The sequence below is a fragment of the Ammospiza nelsoni genome, chromosome 1 (assembly GCF_027579445.1).
Source record: "Ammospiza nelsoni isolate bAmmNel1 chromosome 1, bAmmNel1.pri, whole genome shotgun sequence".
NCBI classification, from domain to species: Eukaryota; Metazoa; Chordata; class Aves; order Passeriformes; family Passerellidae; genus Ammospiza; species Ammospiza nelsoni.
Genome location: NC_080633.1, coordinates 3,688,071 through 3,711,595, shown reverse-complemented (window position 1 = coordinate 3,711,595; position 23,525 = coordinate 3,688,071). Strand labels below are relative to the sequence as shown.

General features: G+C 41.1%; 1 protein-coding gene across 3 annotated transcripts in view; it reads left to right on the top strand.

Annotated features, from left to right (window-relative positions):
- ADCYAP1R1 (ADCYAP receptor type I) overlaps positions 1–23,525 on the top strand; it is a 150,548-nt gene that overhangs the window by 43,616 nt on the left and 83,407 nt on the right. For all 3 annotated transcript variants that reach the window (XM_059475740.1, XM_059475733.1, XM_059475748.1), the window contains exon 3: positions 18,072–18,177. In XM_059475740.1, the coding sequence (XP_059331723.1) occupies positions 18,072–18,177 (106 nt within the window). The remainder of the gene's footprint in view (positions 1–18,071; positions 18,178–23,525) is intronic.

The window sequence follows — 23,525 nt, the reverse complement described above, 5'->3', positions numbered from 1 at the left end:
CTCCTTCGCAGCAGTTTGTTTATTCTATTTGTCCAGCTGTTTGCTGATTTTATTTTGATATGAAAGGATTTTTTTTTCCTGTGAAATAAAACAGAAGATGGGGGCAAAAAAATAATAAAATTTATTTTCCATTGTTTTTCACATGGTCACAACATGAATTCAGCAGCTATTTTATTTAGGGAATACAAAGATAGAAATGAAACTTCTTTTCTCTTTTGTATCCCTGGATATTTTGCTGCACCTCTGCTAACAAAACCCAAAATGATGCTTTGGGAATGAAAATCAGTATTTTAGGGCAGCTTATCTTGTACTGAGGGAAGCTCCCCTGTCGAGGCTGTGAGCAGTCACAAGATTCTATTTTCATTTTTTTTCTATTCCTTTAAAGCCTTCTGATGAAATCCTTTCTTCTATTCTTTTAGTATAGTTTTATTATATAATTTTCTTTTAACATAATATATATCATAAAATAATAAATCAGTCTTCTGGAACATGGAGTCAAGATTCTCATCTCTTCCACTGTCCTGGGATCCCTGCAAACACCAGCACAAGTTGTGGTGGCACCAAGCCCAACAAAGCTCAAGGAGCTTTTGGACAATTTTCTCACCTGGTGGGATTTTTTGGGGTGGGATTTTTTGGGGTGTCCTGTGCAGGGTGAGGAGCTGGACTCAGTGAACCTTGTGAGCTCCTTCCAACCGAGGATATTCTGCAATTCCGTGTCACAGATGAAGTAGGATCTGGAATTTTAAAGCTCAAATACCTAAGATTGGGGTCTCTTAATCAACAGTCAGGGACCCTGTGGTGGTGTTCACAGGGGTCTGAGAATGAGGGAAGAGATGAGGATCTGACTCCATGTTTCAGAAGGCTGATTTATTATTTTATTATATATATTATATTAAAACTATACTAAAAGAATAGAAGAAAGGATTTCCTCAGAAGGCTGGCTAAGAATAGAATAGAAAAGAATGATAACAAAGGTTTGTGGCTCGGCTCTCTGTCCGAGCCAGCTGTGATTGGCCATTAATTAGAAACAACCACATGAGACCAATCCCAGATGCACCTGTTGCATCCCACAGCAGCAGATAATCAATGTTTCCATTTTGTTCCTGAGGCTTCTCAGCTTCTCAGGAGGAAAAATCCTAAGGAAAGGATTTTCCATAAAAGATGTGTGTGACAGACCCCACTGATGTGGCATGCACAAAAACCCCAGCAGAACTCTCACCTCTTTCTCCAGAGTGCCAACTCATTGACACTTCTCACCTTTAGCACATTAAATTTAGGAAGAGATGCTTGAACATATCAGCCAGCACTTCTTATCTGTCATGCAGAGCTGCAGCCATTTATACTTTGGCTCTAAACCCTATTTTTTTTTTTCCCCTTTCTTGAAAAAGAAAAATTGTCGCTTGTTTAAATATGCAAAAGGCTGTGATTTTCAAAGGCTGTGCATTGCAGGCAGCTGCAAACAGCACAGCTGAGGCTTCTGCTACCCTGGGCAAGTTCCACTAGCTCTGCATCCACAATATCCCTGTACCTGCCAACACTTCAGAAAGGTCTTTTCATTAACTTTTTGCGGAAAAAAAGAAAAAACCAACAACTTTTTAGTTTTTTTAAAAAAATTTTCATGATTCTTTTTATGAAATGCCGATTAGCTGCCGTAACAGTTGAGAGCAACACTTGTGCTGCCGGGTTAACCAAATCCACCCTTTTATTTAGTGACATTTCCCTCTTCCTGGGGAGATTTCAGTGTGGCACAAAAGGCAGGAGGTGCTGGAGCAGAATCTGGGTCACGACAAGGCTCTGACAGCGAGACCTGTGGCTGATCTGTCAGGGCCTGAAAGGCAGCCAAGCCCTGCTGGTTTGTTGGGAATGAAGTCACCCTTTAAGGGGGAGATCTGCTGCTAACACCAGAGCATCTCAATCCCTGCCCGTTGTCCCTCCTTAAATCAAACCCTACCCTGCAGTGATGTAGGAGTAAAATAAGGATTTGAGGGTGGGTGAGCAATCTGGCGCTGGGTTTGGTTCGTTTGGTCCGGTTTCTAGTAATTCTGCAATGCTATTTTGTAATATTCTGTAATATTCAACATTTCTGAACTTTTTGAAACCTCCTGCAGGTTCAGCTCAGGAAATGTGTAGGGTTTTCTAAGGAGGGCTCATGAGCAGTGCATGGGAGATAAATTCATTTTTGCACAACTTTTATGCTCCTATCCTGATGCCATGTGAAACAAAGCATTCAGATAAGGAATCACACATGGTTAGGAAAAGCACTTTTTGCAGGATTAAGTAATAAATGGCATTTTTACATCGTGGTTCATGAGAACTTTGAATTGCAGTTTGTAATGGCAGAGTATTCTTGATACAGCAATAGTAACTAATTAGATTAAGACATAAAATGTTAGGAAAAGGAAAAAAAAAAAGAAAAAATTTGGAAAGAAAGAGTGAGCTGGATGTGTAACACACAGGCAGCAAGAACTGCTCTGAAATATGTTGCTCCATGCTAGTCCAGATTTTTACACAGTAGGTTATCCTTCCAAACCCTCAAATTTTGAGGATCTCATAAATAAAATTTTTAAAATATAAAAATCAAGAGTGTTCAGGGGCAACTTCAGCCAGGGAAGATTTTCCAGGGTATAGGAAGGCCCCAGCTGTTAATAGGAAACATTTCTGGATATTCTGCCAGGGCTGTGATGTGGACCAGAGGTTTCATCTGTTTTTTCTAGTCATTTTCTGTTCCATCTCTGCTCTCCTCCTGCATCTGCTGCTCTCAACTCCTCAGAAAAGGAATTGAGGTGGATGTGTCAGAATTTTTCATAATGTGTAAAAAGAAAAGCCCTCTAATTGTCACACCTTGTCTGAGATGTTCTGGAGTTCAGCTCTAGTGATTGAAGAAAGGAACTGGGTGTGATTGTGTTTCCCTGTCTCTCCAGCCCCTGTGAAAATGGCAGCAATTAATTACTGCTTCTTTTGGTTTTATTGTGGCTAATGCACAGGTCCCTGCTGACTGTGAGTCTGGGCCTCTTTTTCATGTTGTCTCTGAAAGAATTTTATGGTTTTATTGTTTATTTCGAACGTCAGGGATGGGGAATTGAGGTCCAAAGTTATTTTTCATCACCTGCTCACTGCATGTCCTTGAGAGGGGCACATTTGTGCTGCATCCAGATCACAAGGCATGATCCTAATTCAGAGCTGCACGTTCTCAGGCTCTAAAAATATATTATATATAAAACATAAATATTATACTATAATATAGATTATAGGGTTAAAGACAGAGGCCAAATCTCCCACTGAAAGTCATTATTTGTTAATATGCATTAATGGAGACATTAAAAGATTTAATGAGACAAATACTATAAAACAGGTAATGTGTCTTCCTACTCTCAGTGATGTCCAGAGCATCATTAAATGGCATCAAATTGTCATTTTAAAGCTTACAGATGCCCAAGACCGAAATGCTGCATGTGGTTAAACAAAAATGAATTACCAACATACCAAATCCCCTCGGCTGCATCAGTGGGGGAATTGTGTTGGTGGAACTGATCACTCCTCTGGCAGGGATTTATCTGCCTAGAGTTTGGTTATTCACTGTCAGGAGGCCACTGTGCACCATCAGAGGTGTTGTTTCCTGAGAATGGCATTGAAATGTTTCTGTTCAAGAGCTGTTTCCAGATATTTAAATGCTGGTGCTCGACCAGCTGCCCACTACTTCCACTGGCTTAATGCCTTGTGCAGGCTGACCTAGAGCAGAGGCTGGACAGAGCTAAAGAATAAAGCAGGGATTTATTCAAAGGATCTCCTCCACGGATGCACCTTGGGCAGCACCAGAGCCCAGCCAGGGCTGCACCCAAGATGAACCAAAATGGCCCCAAAATGCACGAGCGCTGCCGGAGTCTCTCCCTGGGATCAGTTCTGCTCCATTTGCACCTTGCAGTTCATTGTCCCATTCCAGCTTTAGCCCAGGCAGTCCCACCCTGCTTGTTTTTCTCTCTCCAGCCCACGGGGTTTGTGCTCTGGGGCTGAGATTTGGCTCATTTGTCCTTGGTGCCCAGCTGGAGCAGGAATTGTTTTGTCTCCCTGCTCTGTGCACAGAGCTCACCATGCCCTGATGTGAAGCTCAGACCCACACACTAAAGCAGCACAGAATCTGAAAATATAAAAGCTAAAGCTGAGTGTTGAAGTGAGGGGGAGACGACCATCCTATAATGCATCGAACTCCGATTTATTGATCGATCAGTCACTTTAAATAACAGTGTTAATTAACTTCATGCATATTCCAAAATCCAGGTTTACGATAGGCTAACAGAGAAAACTCTAACCACTCCTTTTTGTTTTACAATACCTATAATTGTTTATTAAAAACAAAACCAGTGTTCCCACTGTGATATGAAAGGTTCCCAAAACTTCCACATCTGTTCCCAGGGTGCCATCTTTACCCAGAGAGGGTGTTACACTTGTTATGGGAAGACTGCCTGAGAACCTTATTGTTTGTAAAGTGATACATGAGAGAGTCTAATTGTTTATAGAAATCAGCCTGGGAACTGCTTTTGGAACTGCTTTGCAACTACCTTTTACTGTTCTCTCAATTGCATGGCTTCATGGCCTTTTTCTTTAAGCCATGCTTGAACTAAACTCCCGACACCTGAGGCATCAGGCCTATACAGTCTGGGGTGCTGAAGGTGAAAAAATAAAGCAAAAATCAGAGTTTCCAAGCAGGAGGATGGGGATGGGATCCACCAGTGCAGCATCTGCAGCCACTCCAGTCACCTTGGCATCCCATTTTTGTTACCAGCAGGACACAAACACTGACACTGCAAGTCTCCTTGTCTCTTTTTTTTTCACCCTGATAACTTAAGTCATAAATATTGATCAAAATGAAGTGTCCAAAGCATTACTTTGCTATGAGAGGTGTTTCCTGATGCTCCTCAGCACCACAGCTCTGAGACAGCCCTAAAATTAGAGATAAGGTGCCCATCAATAGGCAGGAACCCTAAAAGAAGGAACTCTGCTTTGCTAGATCACCTAATAAAAGTGGCATGAGCAACACTCTCTGTGATATAAACCCAGACTGAGAGATCACAGTGTATGGAAGTTGGAATTCTCTATTTTGTAGAAAATAGAGAATTTTGTGGAAAAAAATTAGTTGTTTTAGTATCTTTTGTCATCCTGCAGGAGTGTGTTAATATATCTCAGCTTTTTTTCTTCCTTATTTTTTTCTTTTCCCCCCCCTATTTTTATTTGGTTTTGTTTGTTTATTTTCTTCTAGGGTTTTGTTTGTGTGTATGTTTGTCTTGTTTTCTTGGTTTGGTTTGGTTTGGTTTGTTTGCTTATTTTTTTTTTCCCATGGAGGAGATTGCATCGCCTTTTAAATCTCAAAATAAAAATTTTCCTAACCCTTAAACTGGATGACTTGAATGCTACCTCTGTGAGAGCTGGAGAGAGACTTGACAAGGGCTTGTAGTGATAGAACAAGGGGGAATGGCTTCAAACTGCCAGAGGGCAGGGTTAGATGGGATTTTGGGAAGAAATTCTTCCCTGTGAGGGTGGGGAGGCCCTTGCACAGGGTGCCCAGAGAAGCTGTGGCTGCTCCATCTTTTCCTTTCTGATCCCTTCAGCTGAGCTCCATGCTGGTGCTCTGACATCCCATCAGTCTGCTCCCTTCTTTTCTTCAGAAAAATGTGCTTTAATCCCCTCCTTGAGTTTTCACAGCAAAATAGTGATGAAACCTTCCAGAAACAAGAAGGAGAAAGAAAGGCTGGCTGAGAACACAACTCTAAGCACAACCTTTTGTGCAAAGATTTGATTCCTTTGGGGTTTTTCCAGTTGTGAAGCGATTTGTTTTTCATCCTCCACTTCAGCACAATACCCAACCCAATGTCTGTGAGCGCTGAAAGGAGAAGGAGGGAAGTTGAGAATAAACTCAAGCACTCCCAATTACCACTGCTCTAATGAGCTTTTTGCCTTCCTCCTCCAGTGGTCTCCCCATTCCTGGAGCCCCTTTGGGGAATATTGGAGTAAGAGCTGCAGCACGAGGCATCCACTGGAGCTGCCTGCAGGGAGGAGAGAAAGGGAAGAACGTGTGTGTGCTAGCTGAGGGCAAACAGCTTTAATTTAATTAGCAGATTAATCAAAGCTTCCTCCCCTGGGCAGGGTAAGTGTGTGTGGAGAGTGTTTCTGCAGCCTCCCGAAGCCGTTCATCAACGCGTTCCTGTTCCAAGTGTGACTCAGACGGGGCTCCATGAACTTGCTGAGAGCCTCCACAAAACAAATTTCCTGTCAGGGACCTTCTCTCTTCGGGGTTTTGTTTAAATGCAGCGAAGGATAAATGGACAAATAATAACAAGTAATGACAAGAGCTTGCTTTACAAACGAACGTGGCATCCAGTGGCACGACAGCTGCAGAGCTCCTGAAAGCTTCTCTGTTTCCCAGTGTCCCCCCAGTGAGAGAGCCCTGATGCCAGCACAGATTCCCTCAGTGAAAGTCCCCAAAAGTTCTTTGCAGTGTGAAAAAAAATACTCAAGAGTTTTTGGGAACCTTGAGTCTGCACCTTTTGCACAGGTCCTGAGGAAAGCAGAGAAGGCCAACAGGGTCCTGGGCTGGATTAAGAGAGAGCAAAGGCAGGAGATACAAGGAAACGTTTATTCCCATCCACTCAGCGCTTGATGGATCAGTTGTACATCACAGAGTGACAGAATGGTTTGGGTTGGAGGGGAACTTAAAGATCATCCAGTTCCACCCCCTGTCCTGGGCAGGGACACCTTCCACCGTCCCAGATTGCTCCCAGCCCCATCCAACCTGGCCTTGGACACTGCCAGGGATCCAGGGCAGCCACAGCTTCTCTGGGCGCCTGGGCCAAGGCCTCAGCACCCTCACAGGAGAGAATTTCTTTCTAATATCTCATCTAAATCTACTGCTTCTGGAATATTGCATCCAGTTTGAGGATTCTCAATGCATAAAATACCGCAGTCAGCTGTAGCAAGTTCAAAGGAGGGACACTGAGATTGCCTGTGAGGAGAGGATGAGGAAATGTGGCTTTTTTGCCAGGTGGAAGGAGAGAAAATTAGGGCTAACCCTGTGGCAGCCTTGTGGTAATTATGAGGAAAGCATCAGGAGGAAAGAGCCAGGGTTCTCATTGTGATGTGTGTCTGAATGTTGGTGTAACCTGAAACAAGGGAGGTTCATATTGGAGAGAATCCTTTTTACTCTGAGAATAAGTGAGCACTCAAGTTAATTCCACCTAGGTTGTGCAGTCTTCAGAACTTCTTCAGAGTTTTCCAAAATGCAGGTGGAAAAAGCCAATTAACCCTATATTGGTTAATTGGAATTAACTATTTCCATTGCTGCCCCTGCAGCAATATTTGTTTGTCTTTTGTTTAGTTTGGTTTGTTAGCTTAAATTTATTTTTTTCCCCCATGGCGGAGATTGCATCACCTTTTAAAACCTAAAGTAAAAATTTTCCTTGCCCTTAAACTGGATTGCTTGAATGCCACCTCTAAGAGAGATGGAGAGAGACTTTTGACCAGGGCTTGTAGTGATACCTTTCCACCAAGGTTGTGCAGTCTTCAAAACTTCTTCAGAGTTTTCCATAACGCAGGTGGTAAAAGTCCAATTAATCCTATACTGGTTAATTGGAATTAACTATTTCCATTGCTGCTCCTGCTTCCAGTGGAAAGTTGTTCTGGTTGGTTCTGGAGGTCCCTTCCAACATGAATTATGCTGTGCTTCCATGGATCTCCCTGGAAGGCACATGTGATAGTTGACGTCATTGAGAGAAAGCCACCAGAGACAGGGATGGGTGAAGGCAAAGAGTGGGACAGACTGAAGCTTTAAACATAAAATCTGTAGACCAGGAAGGGAAGGGTGAAGCTCTAGGTTATCTTTCATATCCTATTGATTTTGGGTTGCTCTGGCAGCTGATACAGACTCTGCTTTAAACAGGGGACATTCCTGTGTTGCCAGTGCTGCCTAAAGAGTGAAAAAGGTGTGCTTTTCCTGAAAATCCTCTGGAGAAAATAGGAGAGGAGGAGATGCCTTTCCATCTGTTTCTGATAGAAAATACAGCTGTATTTTCCAGGACCTTCTTAAGGATCACCTGGAACCCCCTATTCAGAGTTTATGTGGAAATTTCAGAGTTCAGAGTAACCAGTAATTTTGCCAAGGCAGCAGATTGATCTAATAGAGAAAATCTGGGAGCTGAAAAATCAACATCATTGTAAACCTAAAGATTTACCCCTCTGGATCAGCAGTTCCACAGATTGTATGAACAGTGTGTCCCAGATTGCTCAGAAATTAAAGTGTTTCTATTTCAGCTCCCTCGTTTCAGGTGTTCAGCTGAATCTCAACATCTCATCCCAGATTTATACTGATAGAAATCCTCACTTCTCAGCCGGGCACAATGTGTTAAAAAACATAAATCCCACCCCCCAGCTTCCCCGCCCCCCCCCCCCCCCCAGTCATTTTAATTAATTGATTAATCTGAACTTCTGTGCTAAATCTGAAATGGTTACCTGAGGCTGCAGTAGTAGGACCACACAGGAAAAAAAAAAATAATTATTTTTCCTCCTTTGTCAATCACAAATTCCAGCAATTTACATTTGCATGACTTGCCTGTAACCCCCAGCCAGGAAATCTCTTGCTGCGACAGAGACTTGGCCAAACCCTGGATCCACGCTGGGCTCTTCTCTTGCCAACAGCTCTGCCCTGCCACAGCCTGTGCAAGGAGCTGGAAAGTGTCCTTGGAAGAGGTTGTCAGTGATATCTGCAAGTCCTGCAGCCCTGATATCCTGCAGTGAGGCCATGCGGCCCAATCTTGCTCCATGCTAAAAGCTCTCAGAGCAGTGAGAATCTGCCCATAAATCTTTGTGAGGGAGCAGACCCTTATTTGAACACTTAAATTCCCTTTCTTTTGAACAATTTAAAAAATAAGTAGGAATTGCAATGCTATCAGCTTTTCGGGCTGACGTTGTCCTCTAAGCAATAAAATAAAGATCCTAACTGCGCTGTTGGGAGTTGTACTTCAGAATTTTATCTTTGGAGAGGAAATTCCCAGGAATTGCTAGAGAAAGCCATTTTTATGCAATATAAAATCAGCAATCAGGAGGGCTATTAAACCCTTAGTTTCATCTCAAGCACATTATGTCTAGCAGGATTTTTAATCACTTTTCCAGTGAAAAGTGATTCATCCTGCCAGTAGAATGCTTTGAGAAGCATCACCTGCTATTAGAGATAGGGGAAATGGATATGTTGGTTTAATCCAAAATTATACTTCCCATGGAAGTCTTCAGCTATTCTGGGAATGCTTCACAATGCTCCAAGAGGGGGTTTACAGCTGATTTCTAAGATAAGGGAGCTTGCAAAAAGATACAGAGAGGTTATTTAAAAGAACATGTGATGACAGGTCAAAGGGAAGTGGCTTCAAACTGAAAGGGAGCAGGTTTAGATTGGATATTGAGATGGAATTGTTCCCTGTGAGGGTGCTGAGGCCCTGGCACAGGTGCCCAGAGAGTCTGTGGCTGCCCCTGGATCCCTGGAAGTGTCCAAGTCCAGGCTGGACGGGTCTTGGATCACCCTGGGATAATGGAAGGTGTCCCTGCCCAAGACAGGAAAATTGGGAAAATATCTCTAAAGTCCCTCCCAACGTAAGCCATCCAATAATTCTGTGACGCTACAAAAATCCAGTTCAGGCAGATGCAAAAATAGTTTTACCCCTCGTTGTGTAACACCTCTATTGTCCAGCATTCACTTCAGAAGGCATCCACTGAGAGAAGGGAGCTGTTGATTGTGCTGCTGCTATTTTCTAACCTGCACTGGGATGTGCATCTCTCCAGGAGTGTCAGAAGGTTCCCAGATCTTAAATTTCCATCAGCCACTTGGTAAGGGATCAATGCCTTTTCCTGGCAGAGTGTTCTGCTGCTGGGTATTTTACTTTTTCCCTGCACAATTTGTTTAAAGCGTCGTGTCCAAGCCCTGCTGCAGATTGTACATTTGTGGCTGGGATTGAAGGAGTTCCCAATGGCTTTTCCCTTTCACTCAGTGTGAAGTGTTCTGAAATCACAGGAGTTTGGATACCATTTGCATATTGCTGGCTGAGGTTTATGTACAAATCACAAATGGGACAGGACAGCCAGGAACGTGCCTTGAGCTGTTTTATTTTCCAGATCAGTCTCATTCTGTGGTTATAACAATAGCAAGATCCCATCAGCTCACATCTCAGGCAGCAGATCAAGAACTTAATGTTATAACTCACTTTATAAGTTTTTTGACCAATCACACAAAGCAAAAGCACATTGACAGTAGTTCTATCCAACCACTATAAGCACACACACCTTTGGTTAAACAATGCTTGCTTATTTCGAATACAATACCTGCTTGTAAACCTTAAAACACAATGCACAGAGCTCCATTATTAAGCTTAGAACTCCCTAATATCTCACTAGATAAACTTTTCTGTAGCTTAGGGAGTTATTCTGGACAAGCATTAACACACAGACCATTGTTCTATTTGTCTTCACTTTTCTACTTCTTACATGATTTTTCTGCTGACCAATCTCATGGCTACTGCTTAGCTCTAATCACAGTTCTGCTGTCTCTAAAGCCTATCTTTTACAACTTTCCCAAAACCCTCTGATTTTATAGATTCCCACATTTGCACAGGAAGGCCAAAAACGCAATCAAGTGGCAAACCTGAGACGTTTCTGGGGACAACAACTTGTTGGGCTGCCAAGCCAGTGTTGTAGAGCCCAGCAATGATGGAAATCAGTTCTGGAACAACGTCCAGATAGTCAGAGCTCCTTCCCAAACCCCTCTATTTATAACAGAGCCTTTTGCAAGTCTTGGCCCTGGTGTGACCACTTGAATCATTGCTTGGTGGGAACAGGGACTCAGCAGTGGTGTTTCCATGACAAAGTGAGCCTCTTTTGGCAACACTCACAGAACAATTTATCATTTTTGAAGCTAACTTTTCAATACTGGAAGTCATAATAGAATTAGTAAAATGTGTGTAATTCAGCTTGAAGTGAGTGATCTCATCTACCTTGTGGATTCAACTCCTCTCTTGCATTATTTTAGGAACAACACTTAGGCAAAAGTTGAATCACACTCTAATTCCTCTTTGTGTTGATGTAAAACCATGGCCATGGAGGATTTAATGAAGATTTGCTGTTGTTGTTGTTCTTGATTCTTATCTGTCCCCTCATTACCCCTCTCATTGTCACAGTGCCTGATATGGCATATCCTGAATGGAGTAGAAATGTTCCCATTTACTTAAAAAAAAAAAAAAAAAAAACCTAAAAAAAAATGAGGACTTTAAAGACTTAACACAAAAATGCAGAAATGGAAAGAACAGTTAGTGGTACTGAATTGCCATATTTGATCTGGCCTTTATAGAAATGCCAAGTGAATTCCCATTTCACCATCACATCATTACAAGGACTTCAAAGCAAATTTTCTTATCCTGGAGGTTCTCAGGAGTGCTGGGGACATCTCACTTCTGAGTAAACTCATGTAGAGAAATCAAGATTTATAGCAATTGTGGATATTCTTACTGAGAACAAAATGAGCAAAATGGTGTTTTGTGAATAACTGAATGTAGCCAGAGACCTGGTTGCTGAGAATTTCAGACTTTCTGTGATGACAGACTTTGATCCTCAAAAGAACACTGCTTTTGACCTGAGACCATCAGGTCAAATGAGCAAAATTAGCAAAATGGTGTTTTGTGAATAACTAAATGTAGTCAGACAGTTCAGGTTTTCTTGGCTGGACTGTTCTGCATGGTTGATGTGTATATAAAATTATATAGACCAAATTTATAATACATAAATATATATGAAAAATATAATTATCTCTACCAAATTTATTCTAAGTACCTAAGTTGTATCATAACATGATTGTTATTAATTTTACCATAAGTTCATGGGAACAGCAAAGAATTAAGTACTGGAATTTGCACAAAGCACATACCAGTTTATATTTGTGGTCGCCACCTTAATAAAAACCACGTAAGGGAAATGAAAGCTCTGAATTTGTTGAACCTCTGCATGTCCTGCCAGCTTCTTGTGCTCTCTCAGAACCAAACAGATATTGAATTTTACTGTCTCTGTATCTAAATGAATGTACACATTCTCTAAACTGATGTGAGTCAGAATCTTTCACTTCATTGAGAGTAATAAATTTTTCAAAGACCTGCAAATTTCATGCGCTATCAACTCGGATTCTTGATTTTTCCTACTATGTGTCAAAACACTCTTTAACTGCACATATCACTGATCTCTTCTGGGAAACTGAGACCAGGCTGTCTCTGCTGAGCACAGGAAATTGCAAATGTCCTCAAGGCAGAAGAAATGGGATCACAAGGACTGGATTCAGGTTTGCACTGCCATTGGAATCGGGCTCTGCCTTCACTTGTCGAAGCCTGACTTGGCAAATTAAAGGCTCTGCCACTCCATGGTCAATGGAGAAGCATCAAACCCCCGGATCCTTTCAGGAAAATGTGATAACATCAAAACAGGCAACATTCAACAGACAAACAATGTGATAACATTCAACAGACAGACCTTTTTGTGGGAAGTGGAAAAACAGAAACTTCCACAGACACAGGAGGGTTTGATTTGCAGCCTTGGGAGAAGCTTGGATTGATGTAAAAATACAATACACAGATATAAGCAGGAAAATCATAAACTTATGTTTCTATAGTTGTAAGTAGGAATATGCCTTAAGCAAGTAAAAACTGTATTGATAAGATGGTGAAGGGTTTATAATGTAGTAATGTGGTTGTACAGAGTAAGCTGAGTTCAGAAGTTGTAAAAAAGCTCATATAAGTGTGATAGAAGTTCATTGGATAAAAGTATTTGTAATGCAGTAAAATTAAGTCAAGGTGATGGGTTAGAAAAGCAAAATAAACTTTGTGGCAACTGTCCATTGGGTTATAAAGTTATATATTGTCTTGTAACAAAGAACTTGTGACTAGTTTGAGCTACAGCTGACTGCCTGCTCCTCTAAAATCTCACAGCCTCTGAGACTGATGTCTATCTGAGTAATAAATCAGGTTTTTGTGGTCCCATCCCTTCAATTAAAGCAGCAATAATAATTCCTTTTGTTATGAACAATTCAAGCGCTTTTGATTTTCCCAGATACGGAATTGCTTGTTAGCAGGGATGGCAGGCAGCTCCTGTTCTCTCCTCTGACACTGAGATTGATGTTTCCTCCTTTGCTTTCTGTTTCGGTTTCCATGTTCCCCAAAATTAATTTTTTTAAATCTGTTGATAAAGTGCTATGAAATGGCACAAAAATGCTGATGGGAAGTCACATCAGAATATTGTGGCAACAGTGAAAGCTGGAGGAAAGCTGCAGGGACAGGAGAACCACGTGGCTCTTTCTGTCCACACCTGAGCCTCCTAAGCCAGACTTACTGGGATACAGTTGACTAAATTTAATCATTTGGCCAAATTTAATCATTCAGTTTAGTCAGAGACCTCTGAATAGGTGTGCCAGTCTGCAAGGAGAACAGTAAAGTCTGAGCTTTTAACCTTTGGCTTTCTTTACAATCAGTCATGCCCTGGCTTTGATACACCTCTGGCAAAGAGGATAACAAAAGAAAAGTAAGGATAAATCACAGTGTAGATTGAATCAAAATTTTCTTATCAAAAGTCTCTGAGAACTGGGGCATGGTGGGTTTCTTAATATTCTAGAGTGGAACCATAGAATGGTTTGGGTTGGAAGGGACATTGAAGCTCATCCTGTTCAACCCCTGTTGTGGCAGGGACACCTTCCACCATCCCAGGGTGCTCCAAGCCCTGTCCAGCCTGGCCTTGGGCACTCCCAGGGATCCAGGGGCAGCTGGAACAACCTGGAATAACCTGTTCTGGTGTCTCTAGCCTCCATCCTTTGATGGACTTTGGATAAATATATGCATCCATGTGTGGCATTGAATGTCCACAATTTCAAGCTGAAGAGTTCTGCAAGTTAGCAGGAAGTGTGTGAAGAAATATTTCCTTTTGTTTAGTCACATCCTGCTTGCATAGACAATGCAGAATCATTATTATTATAATTATTATTAGGGCAATATTTTTACTAAATGACAGCTTTTCTAATCTGTACTGGTGAAATGCATAGAAACTGCCACATTTGTGTTTTGAGTCGACCCCTGGACACTCCTCTCAGACCTGGGCAACTGTGGAGGGTGAACCTGCACTAACAGCACAACTCTGGTTTTCTTGTTATTTCCCATTTATCTTTTTAAAAATATATTCTAAGAACTTGAATGTCAGCTAATGCAATTTTCTCTGTCTTTGGGGATGCTTAGGGGATGATGTAGCAAAATCCCTTATGTTCTTAGGAGATCCTGGAGATCTGTGACAATTTATCTTTTCCAGGCACCTGGGAGCCCTTAAAACAGAATTGTGTTTGTTTTGAAGACAAACAAATCTAATATGGTTGTGTCTGGTGTGTCCCCCGGGGGAAAATAGCTGAAATTTATTACTGGGGTCTTGGAGATGATGAAACTGTGCAGCATTATTAGTTCCTGCAAATGGTGAGGAAAGATTTCCAGGAGAGTTCATCAGGAAACCCTCTCTGTCCTTGAAATAGCAGTGGTGGCTTTTAACATTTACACCAAAAAAAAAGTGTGCAGATGGTTCAGAGCATCACTACACAAACAAAAGCACAACACAAGCACCACCAAACTGGATTGTTACAGAGCCACTGAATGGTGTGGGTTAGAAAGGACCTTACAGATAAATCTCATTCCATCTCCTTCCATGGGCAGGGACACATTACACTATCCCAGAGTGCTCCAAACTCTGTCCAACCTGGCCTTGGACACTTCCAGGGATGGCACATCCACAACTTCTCTGGGCACCCTCTGCCAGTGACTGCCCAACCTCACAGGGAACAATTCCTTCCTAAATATTGATCTGATTTGCCGAGGTCTCTGGTGTTGAGATGACCCTGAGGTGTTAGAAAGTCTCTTTTTCCCAGCTGCGAGACCAAAGAAGAAGTCGAGATTCCTCAGCTCTGCCTTTCAAGGCTGTTTATTTTCTCTTATCCATTCCATTCTTTCTCTGACCTGCTGAGATCTGTCCAGCAGGTCAGTTTGTAGCACACTGACCATTCTTGGGGTGGTGTTGGCTTTTTATACTAAAACCTACATGTACTCTATTTACAATAATTTTCCAATAGCTATCACCTATGTTAGACAGTCTGTCTCTACTCTAAACCCACCCAGAAGTGTCACCATCACAGCAGAAGATGGAGGCCAAGAAGAAGAAGGACAGGACACACCCAGATCCTTCCATCTTGCCTCCTGAACCCCCATTCTAAATCCCCAAAATTCTACTTTTTCACCCTGTGACAAATTCACTAACATTCTACTCAAACCCTTGTGGCTTGTAACTCCTCACACAAAGTTGGAAATTGTTCCCATGGGTTAAAATCAAAGGCACAGGTGTTTGTGACTCTGTGCCAAGGGCTCTGAGCCCCCTGCCAGGGTCTGGAGTCCTCCAGGGCAGCCAGAGGGATGTCCTGGGTTCCAACGCTGAATCTCCCCTGTTTTATTTCAAATCCATTCCTCTTGTCCTGTCACTATCTGCCTGTGCAGAAATTTCTCTTCCTTATTTTTTTTAATCCCCCTCAGCTGCTGGAAGGATTTCACCTGCCTTGGGATTTGCTCTCAGGTTGTGTTGGGTGCTGCATCCCTGATCCAAACTGTTCACCCCATTCCCTGGGGTGTGAGGGAAGGAAAGCTGAACTGTGCAAATGGAGCTCCAAAGGAACCAAAAGTGGATTAGATTTGGGGATTTTTATCCCTGTTTGCTTGTTCCTGCTTATCAAATAAGGGGAAGCAGATCCCACAAAACTTCCTCTGTGCTTTTCCATTGTCAAGAGTGAAGGAAATGGGATGAGAAATAAAATAACAGAAGTGCTCCAGTGAACCACAGTTATTATAGCTTTTTATTAAAAATTCACTTTTATTTTTGTTTTCTATTGGGATAATACATTTCTTTAATATTGTGATGGGTTTTTGTATTATGAAGGGATGGATGCTTATTGGGTTTTTTTGGGAGATTTATAACATGTAATTATGAATTTATTTCATAGATATAAGGTAATTTTTTTTAATTTTTGTGAGACTATTTATGTGTGTCACTAAATTTCAATTGTTTGATTAAAATGTATGAGAAATCATAGTGATTTTTGTTTTTGTGATGTTTGTTTTTGTTTTTAGAAGACTCGTAATATGAATTGTTTTACTCATGTGTGTTAGAATGTCTGTTAGCTTTGATTGTTCATTGCTGATATGTTTTATCTAAAGGACATTAGGTGATGGGTTAAAGTTTTTAAAAGATATTTTTTGGTATATAACTTCTTTATTTATATTTTTTGGTAATGTAATAGTATTAAGAAGGGATGGATGGTTGTTGAGGATTTTTTGAGGGATTTACAACAGTAATTATGAATTTATTTCATAGATATAAGGTAGATTTTTAAAATTTTTGTGAGAATATTTATGTGTGTTACTAAATTTTAATTGAGAAATCATAGAGATGTTTGTTTTTGTATTTAGTACACTTGTAATATGAATTGTTTCACTAAGGTGTGTTAGAATGTACATTTGCTTTGGTTGTTCATTGCTAGTACATTTTATCTGAAGGACATCAGGTATTGGCTTAAAGCACTTAAAAGGTATTTTTTGGTATATACCTTGTTTATTTATATTTATTGGTAATGTAATAGTAATAGTAATAGTTATTGTTTTGGTTTTGGTTGAATTATTATTGGAGTTTTGTAAGTAAGAGCTGAAATTATCAGCTCTTCATTATAATTTGTTGAGATGACAGTTGGAAAAGTTGAAAGTCTAAGAATTTTATTAGTCTTTGTTTATAATTAGAAAGTTGTTTTTGTTGTGAAGCATTAGTAATTCTTGTGGGAATGTATTTATGGTAAAAATATTTTTAAAACTATATTAATTTGGAAGTTGTAATTCTAATTGCAATGATGTGAATTATAACGTGTATTGTATCACCCTTCACATGACACTGAAAATGGAATAAAAGTTTTTAAAAAACCTCTCATTTTCCCCAGCTTTGGGTCGGAAAAGGGAATAATCCAACAAGTCATCTTCAGCCAGGGCACTGATTTTCACTGGATTTGAACCTCAGCCATGCCCCTATACAGTGATCTCATGAAGTCTGAGGTTTTATTCTCCTTTAATTGATATTCCTTGGCCACTGTCTGCTATAGGAATGAAATCCTGTATTGATTTCCAGAAATGAGTCACATCCTTATTTTGTTGCTGCTTTGGGATTGCCTGGATTGTGTTGGCTGCAATGTTCCTCTCATAATTTTTTTATTCCCTTCTTTTTCCCCCTTTACTTTTTTCTTGTATTTGGCTGTATTAGAGAGTTAAAGATAGAAAACAGAAAAAAAGAAAGAAAATATTTGGATCAAGTCAGCCTGATTTATTTGACATTGTATTGTTTTTGACAAAAGAATTTGCCTTGAATTCTCTGGAAATAAATAAAAGCAACACTGAGGAATGAACAGGGTGACAGAATAAGAGAAACAGCTTTTAATTTGGTTTAGATTCCAGAGAGATTTTAATGAATTGTGCAAAGACTCATAAGAAACTGGTGGAAGATCAAACCAAGAAGAAATGTATTCCTAATTCTTCTTTAAACCAAGAAGAATTTTTATTCCTAATTCTTCTTTAAATTCTTTTTGTATTTAGAGATACCCTTGTTCAGATATATGTGAAGAAGTAATTCAATAAAATAAAACAAACCTGTTAGAAATCACATTTTGACAGGGATAATAATAAAATATAAAACCCCCAAATAATTTATGCAAGTTTTAATTACTTAATTAGTCCTTAGACATGCTAGGAGAAAAAAGGAGTAAAAGTAAAGAAAAAAGGGAAAGAAAATGAGGCTTGTTACACTTTTTTCTCAACTTTAAATGATATTTTTGGTTGTTTTTCTTTCTTTTTTCTTGCAATGGGTTCTTAAAACTTACTGATCACCTCATGAACTATTTTATTTTTGTAACTGCTTTTTTTTTTTTTTTTTCCTTATTTTCCCCCATATTTCAGGTTGCAGCAACTCATTCCAACTGCATCATCAAAAAGGAGCAAGAGACTTGTCTGGAGAAGATCCGGAGGGCGACGGCCCTGAACCCTCTCAATGATTCCTCTCCAGGTGAGTCTCAGCCCCTGCACCTTGAGCTGACCATTTAAAGGGATTTTCACCATTTCCTGGGATGCCTGGAGGGTGAGAGGGGTTTCATGGGGAGAGGAGCATCAGTGCTGCTGAACGAGCTTGGGGAAATTAAAAAACGAAAATTCAGTCAATGGGGTTGCATAAGAACCGTTCCTGGTTGTTATCAGAGGTCAGGAATTTGTTTCTTTACTTAAGGTTATAATATGTCTGTAAAAATAATAATTAAAAAATTAAAAAGAAAGGATTGCTGGATGATTTTTGCCTGGGTGACAGCAGCTTTGGGGACAGGATGTGACGCAGCTCATCACAGCAATAATCTGGGTATCTCTCCCGTGATCTGAGGCCCTTTGCAGGGATTATCCTTGTGGTGTCTGTAATCTTGATGAAGGGTACTCGTGCTTTTGCTGAGATGAGAAACTGAGGCAGCGAGCAAAGAAATTTATGGTTTAATATCCTGTCCCATTTCCTTCTGGCTGGAACTGCGGCCAGCACCGAGGAGAGAAGGGCAAAGAATGACAAAGAAACTAATTGGAAATCAGGGTCCATTCACTGAGTCCTGTCCAAGCTGCCTCTGCTGTGACTGGAATTGATAAAACCACAGAGAAAAGCTGATAGAACACGTTGTGTGTGATAAAAGGGGGGGGCTCTGTCTCCCCTTTTCCTCGCAGCACATTTCAGTGCAGAAGCACAGGAGGTGTCTGTGTTATCACTGCCCTCTAAAGCTGACCATAAAATTCAGGAATTTTAGGTGCTTGGAGCGTTTCCATCAGAGAGGAGGGTTTCCATCAGGGTCCTGCTATTTATCTCATGCATTAATTTATTTCTGTCCTGCTGCCCAGCTCTGGGCAGAGTCACTGTGGGGTGTGGTGGAAGTGAGGAAAGCTCAGTGGACCTCAGGCAGTCCATTCCATCCCCAGGGATGTGGTTTTGAGACCCTCTTTGTGCTTTACAGGAAAGCTTCCCAATTTTTCCCTGCTCCAGAAGTGGCATGTGCCAAGGAAAAAAGGGGAAAAAGGGGAAAAAAGGGGAAAAAAGGGGAAAAAAAGGGAAAAAGGCCTTTTTCCTGCCTCTTACCCCCAGAATGGTGCCAGAAGCTGATCATGAGACCTATTCCTTATTGTTTGGATTCAGGAACTCATAGAACTCCCCAGGTGAGAGGAGACCGTTTCACCAGCCAGCTTTTATTCCTTTATCACCCGAATCCAGAATAACCCTGACAGCTGGGCACTGTTCACACTGAACTCCTCCCCCTGCCTGTTCCCAATGGAAAGGACACAGCTCAGAGATGGAGGAAGCCCAGAGCCACTGGAAAAGGCTTCTTCATCTCGGTGTGATGGAATTATATCACCCACTCAGGCAGGAAGGGACTGGATCCTCTCAGGCTCTCGCTCTGGGCAGAGCCCAGCTGCTCCCCGTTCTGCTCCCCCGGTGTCTGCAGGCTGAATCACGGCGAGGATTTTCCCAGGCTCATTGAGCATCTTTGAGTTGTTCCCCACATCCTGTGGCAATGACTTCCACAGCTGACGTGGCTTAGAGTAAAAAAAAAAAACAAAAAAAAAAACCCATATCCCCTCTAAGAGATTAATTTTCCAGTGAAGGATTCTGATGTATTTCTTGTTTGAAAACCCTTTCCTTCCATGCATCCTGCTTGCTGGCCTTTTTCTCTGCATATTAATTATTTTTTTTTATTTTTAGATTTTTTTGTAGACTTGTTTTAAGTTTATTTCATTTCACCTCTGGGACTGCAGCATTTCACTCTAAATCCTGACCTCCAGACTCATCTTTCTTTATTTCATGATGCTTATTTCAAGCCAGATCCTGCCACCCTCATTCTCAACAAAGCTTGATCTCCTAAGTTAAAAAATATCAACAAAATCCTACCACCTCCTTACTGGTTGAATTTGTAGATGTTTCACCACAAAACCCCCTGAAGATGAAGTAATTCCCCAGAAATTAAGCAGTCATCAGTGCAGGGTGTCGATTCCTCTTGAATTTCTCCTGCTGCACACAAATTATTTTTTATTTGTGAAAAATGAAAATTTCTCCATATAATTTTTTTATATTCAGCACTAAGACTGAATGATGACAGTGGAGAAATGTTATCAGCTTGTTTCTCTCAAAGAAAGATAAAGACAGGGAATAACTCCCTTGCTTGTCAGAAATAGCTGAAAGAAGGGAGAAATCCCTCCTGACTGGTGAGCAAAATTCTGCTAATTCAAAGGAGAAACACACAATTACCTCTTTGACTATTCCTGCCTGAAAATTCCAATTGAATAATTCAATATATAAATTTTTTGAGAATTTATTTCTCCTCAGTGGGGCTGCAAGGTCTGAAATGGGATCATGAACTTTTAGGAAGTCTGTAGGGGGTTGTGAACATGATCAAGTTACTGGGACTTAAAAGAAAAATTCATCATTTATGGCAGGTGACACAAAAAGGGTCAGGTACAGAAAGTGGGTCTGGGACATGAACAGTCTCTATATTCTGTATTTCTGCAGTATCTAGAATAATATTATAAAATATTAGGGTTCGTGAATCCTTCTCCAAGGTTCCCACATGGTGCACAATGGTAAAATCTCTGCTCTTTAAGGACCTTGTTTTCTGTGCTGGTATGAGAAGCCCCATCTTGGGTGGCAAGAGAGGAACAGCAACTCCTGGTTCCTCCATTTTGCAGGAATTCAGCCCTGCTGCCTTTGCTTTACGCCCTTGCTCTGTTCAGTGAACACAAACATCGACCAAATGGGGTTTCTGATGTTTCCTCCTTTCTCTCCCACTCCACCTCTCATGCCCAGATGTTCTGCTCATTATTTCTTTATTCTTCACAGCAGTTTTCTCTCCTTCTGCTGCTGGGCCATGCCTTTAATGCTTCAGAGGCGATGATTGCCTTGAGATTTTCTGTTTGGTTTATTTTTTTTCATTAGTTTTATGATGGATTTTTCCTCTTAAATGCTTTAAATTCTTCAGGAAACTTTATATGAGAAGAAATAGGGGGCATGTGCTGACCCTGTGTGTCCATTCCTGTTCAGTCATCGCTAACAGCCTGAATGGAAAAGAGAATTTGAAGGAAATGAAATCTCAGCAGGACCCAGAATCTGACTCCCTTGCTCTGGAGGAGGAATTAAACTGATAAAGGGGAGTAATGAAAACCAAAGGCAGACAAGAGAGGAAGGAGAGCAGTGATTACTTCATACTCAACTTCCCCAGGCAGTGGTGCCAGGCTATTTCTTACATCATTGTTTCCAATTTCCTTTGTTTGAGATTTCATCCCTACTGTGGAGCTCCCCAGTTTGTGCTGGACCCTCTTCTAGCTCTCACCAGCCCTCCAGGTATTTTCTGCCAGATCAGAACTGATAAATCTCACTGCTGATCCACATGCATCCCTTTTTTTTTTAATTTCTATTTCTCCCATCCAGACTCTTCTGACCTGTTCCCAGCCCTGGGGCTAGGAAAGACAGACACAGGAGTTACTCAGATGTTAGCGACAGTTTCCTGGGTTAGGTGCATTTAGCAGGGGATTTATCTAATTAGATGTTGATACCTTCAATTGCATCTGCACTACCAATGGGCAAGTCACCTTCCTCAGTTTGTAGCTCTGGATGTCTACCAAGCAGAGCCTGAGAAATCATTTATTTCATCCTCAACATAGATTAGATGATGTGTATTTTTTCTTTCTGGAGACATGGAATAAAAGGTGACCATATGAGCTCTAAATAATCACATTTCAGTGTCTGCATTTGATCACACAACTCACCTTTAGCTTCTGTCTTTGTTGTATTGACTAGGTCATGCTGGAGGTCTGCATTACCCCAAAAATCTCAATGGGATTTCAGATGGAATTCTTTCCATCTCAATGAATTGTGATGGAAAGAACCCTGCTGATGAAATGGAGAACCATAGATTGGCCATGAAATACTTTTTCCCAGCTGTTCCCTGTCTTGTTTTCCACTGTTGGAACCAAATATTCCAGACTTGTCCCTTGAGTGTGGTGGGAAAATTCCTTGAGTGATTTGCAGATTTGTGTTTAAAATTTAGTGTTCCAAGTTCTTAAAATACTCTAACCTGGAAAGAGCCAAGGTAAAAAAAAGTGAATTCAGCACAAGAATTTCAATAGAAGTGATGAGGCCTCCTCGGTGATTATGTGGTGCACGACATGGAACCAAATATTGCAAACTTGTCCCTTGAGTGTGGCTCCCTCTCAAATGGTGGGAGAGTTCCTTGAGTGATTTGCAGATTTAAAATTTAGTGTTCAAAGTGCCTGAAATGCACTAACCTGGAATGAGCCAAGGAGAAAAAAGTGAGCTCAGCACACGAACTTGAATGGAAGTGATGAGGCCTCCTCGGTGATTATGGGTTCATGACTCACTGTCAAATCAATCTTTACCTTCAGAACTCCATCATCTCTTGTTTTCCTGTCCCATTTCTCCTGTCCTTCCTCTGAAAAATCTTGAGAGGAAGCAACATTCCTAGGCATGTCAAGGAATTGAAAGGAAAAAAGGATTTGAGGGGATGTGATGGTTCCTGCAAGGAATCACATTGAGTTCTTGTTAAAAGTTACCCTGTAAATCAACAGGAAAGAAACTGGTAAGGGCACCAGGGGGTACGAGCTGGTAATTAGGAGGCAGTGTGGTGATGCAAGGAGAGGTTTTGAATTATGTTTCCATCGCACAAAGATGATGGAGCAGGTTTTTTTTGGTTTTTTTTCAGTTTCACATTTTTTATTGAGTGTCTCATCAGCCTCCTGTTCTCTGAGAGCCTTTGAATTATCTGCTGTTATTTCCCCTGGCAACACTGGGAAGACATTACTTCACTGTGTCTCCCTCACTGAAGCAGCTGTGCCCAAAAACAACAGGACTAAGATGGAATCCAAGCTGATGAATTCCTAGAGCTGGAAGGGCATAGATAAGAAAATGTCTCCACAACCTGAACGTTTTCTCTGTGGCTCCTTTTAAAGTAGAATACAGACCTAGATAGCTTTGATCTCTATGGATACATCTCTCCTTGGTCAAAGATGCTTTTTTTGGGCACTGATGGATTTATCCATGTGAAACTGCAAAAAATGTCTTCTACTAAAATCATATTAGAGCTGGTAGGAACAAGGAGAAATTTCAAGGGAGAAGCCAGGGGCATGTGATGACAGACACGGGGTCTGTGCTTATTTCTGGTATCCATTCTGTAGAGTCCTTGTCTGAACAAGTCTCCTGTGCACCCTTTGGGGCCCAAGCTGTGATCAAACTTTGCTTTTTCTCAGGCAAATGCAAGGAAAAGTGCTTCACTTATCTCTGTGTTCCAAGCACTGATTCATTCTTTAACTCTTTGCTGAATTTCT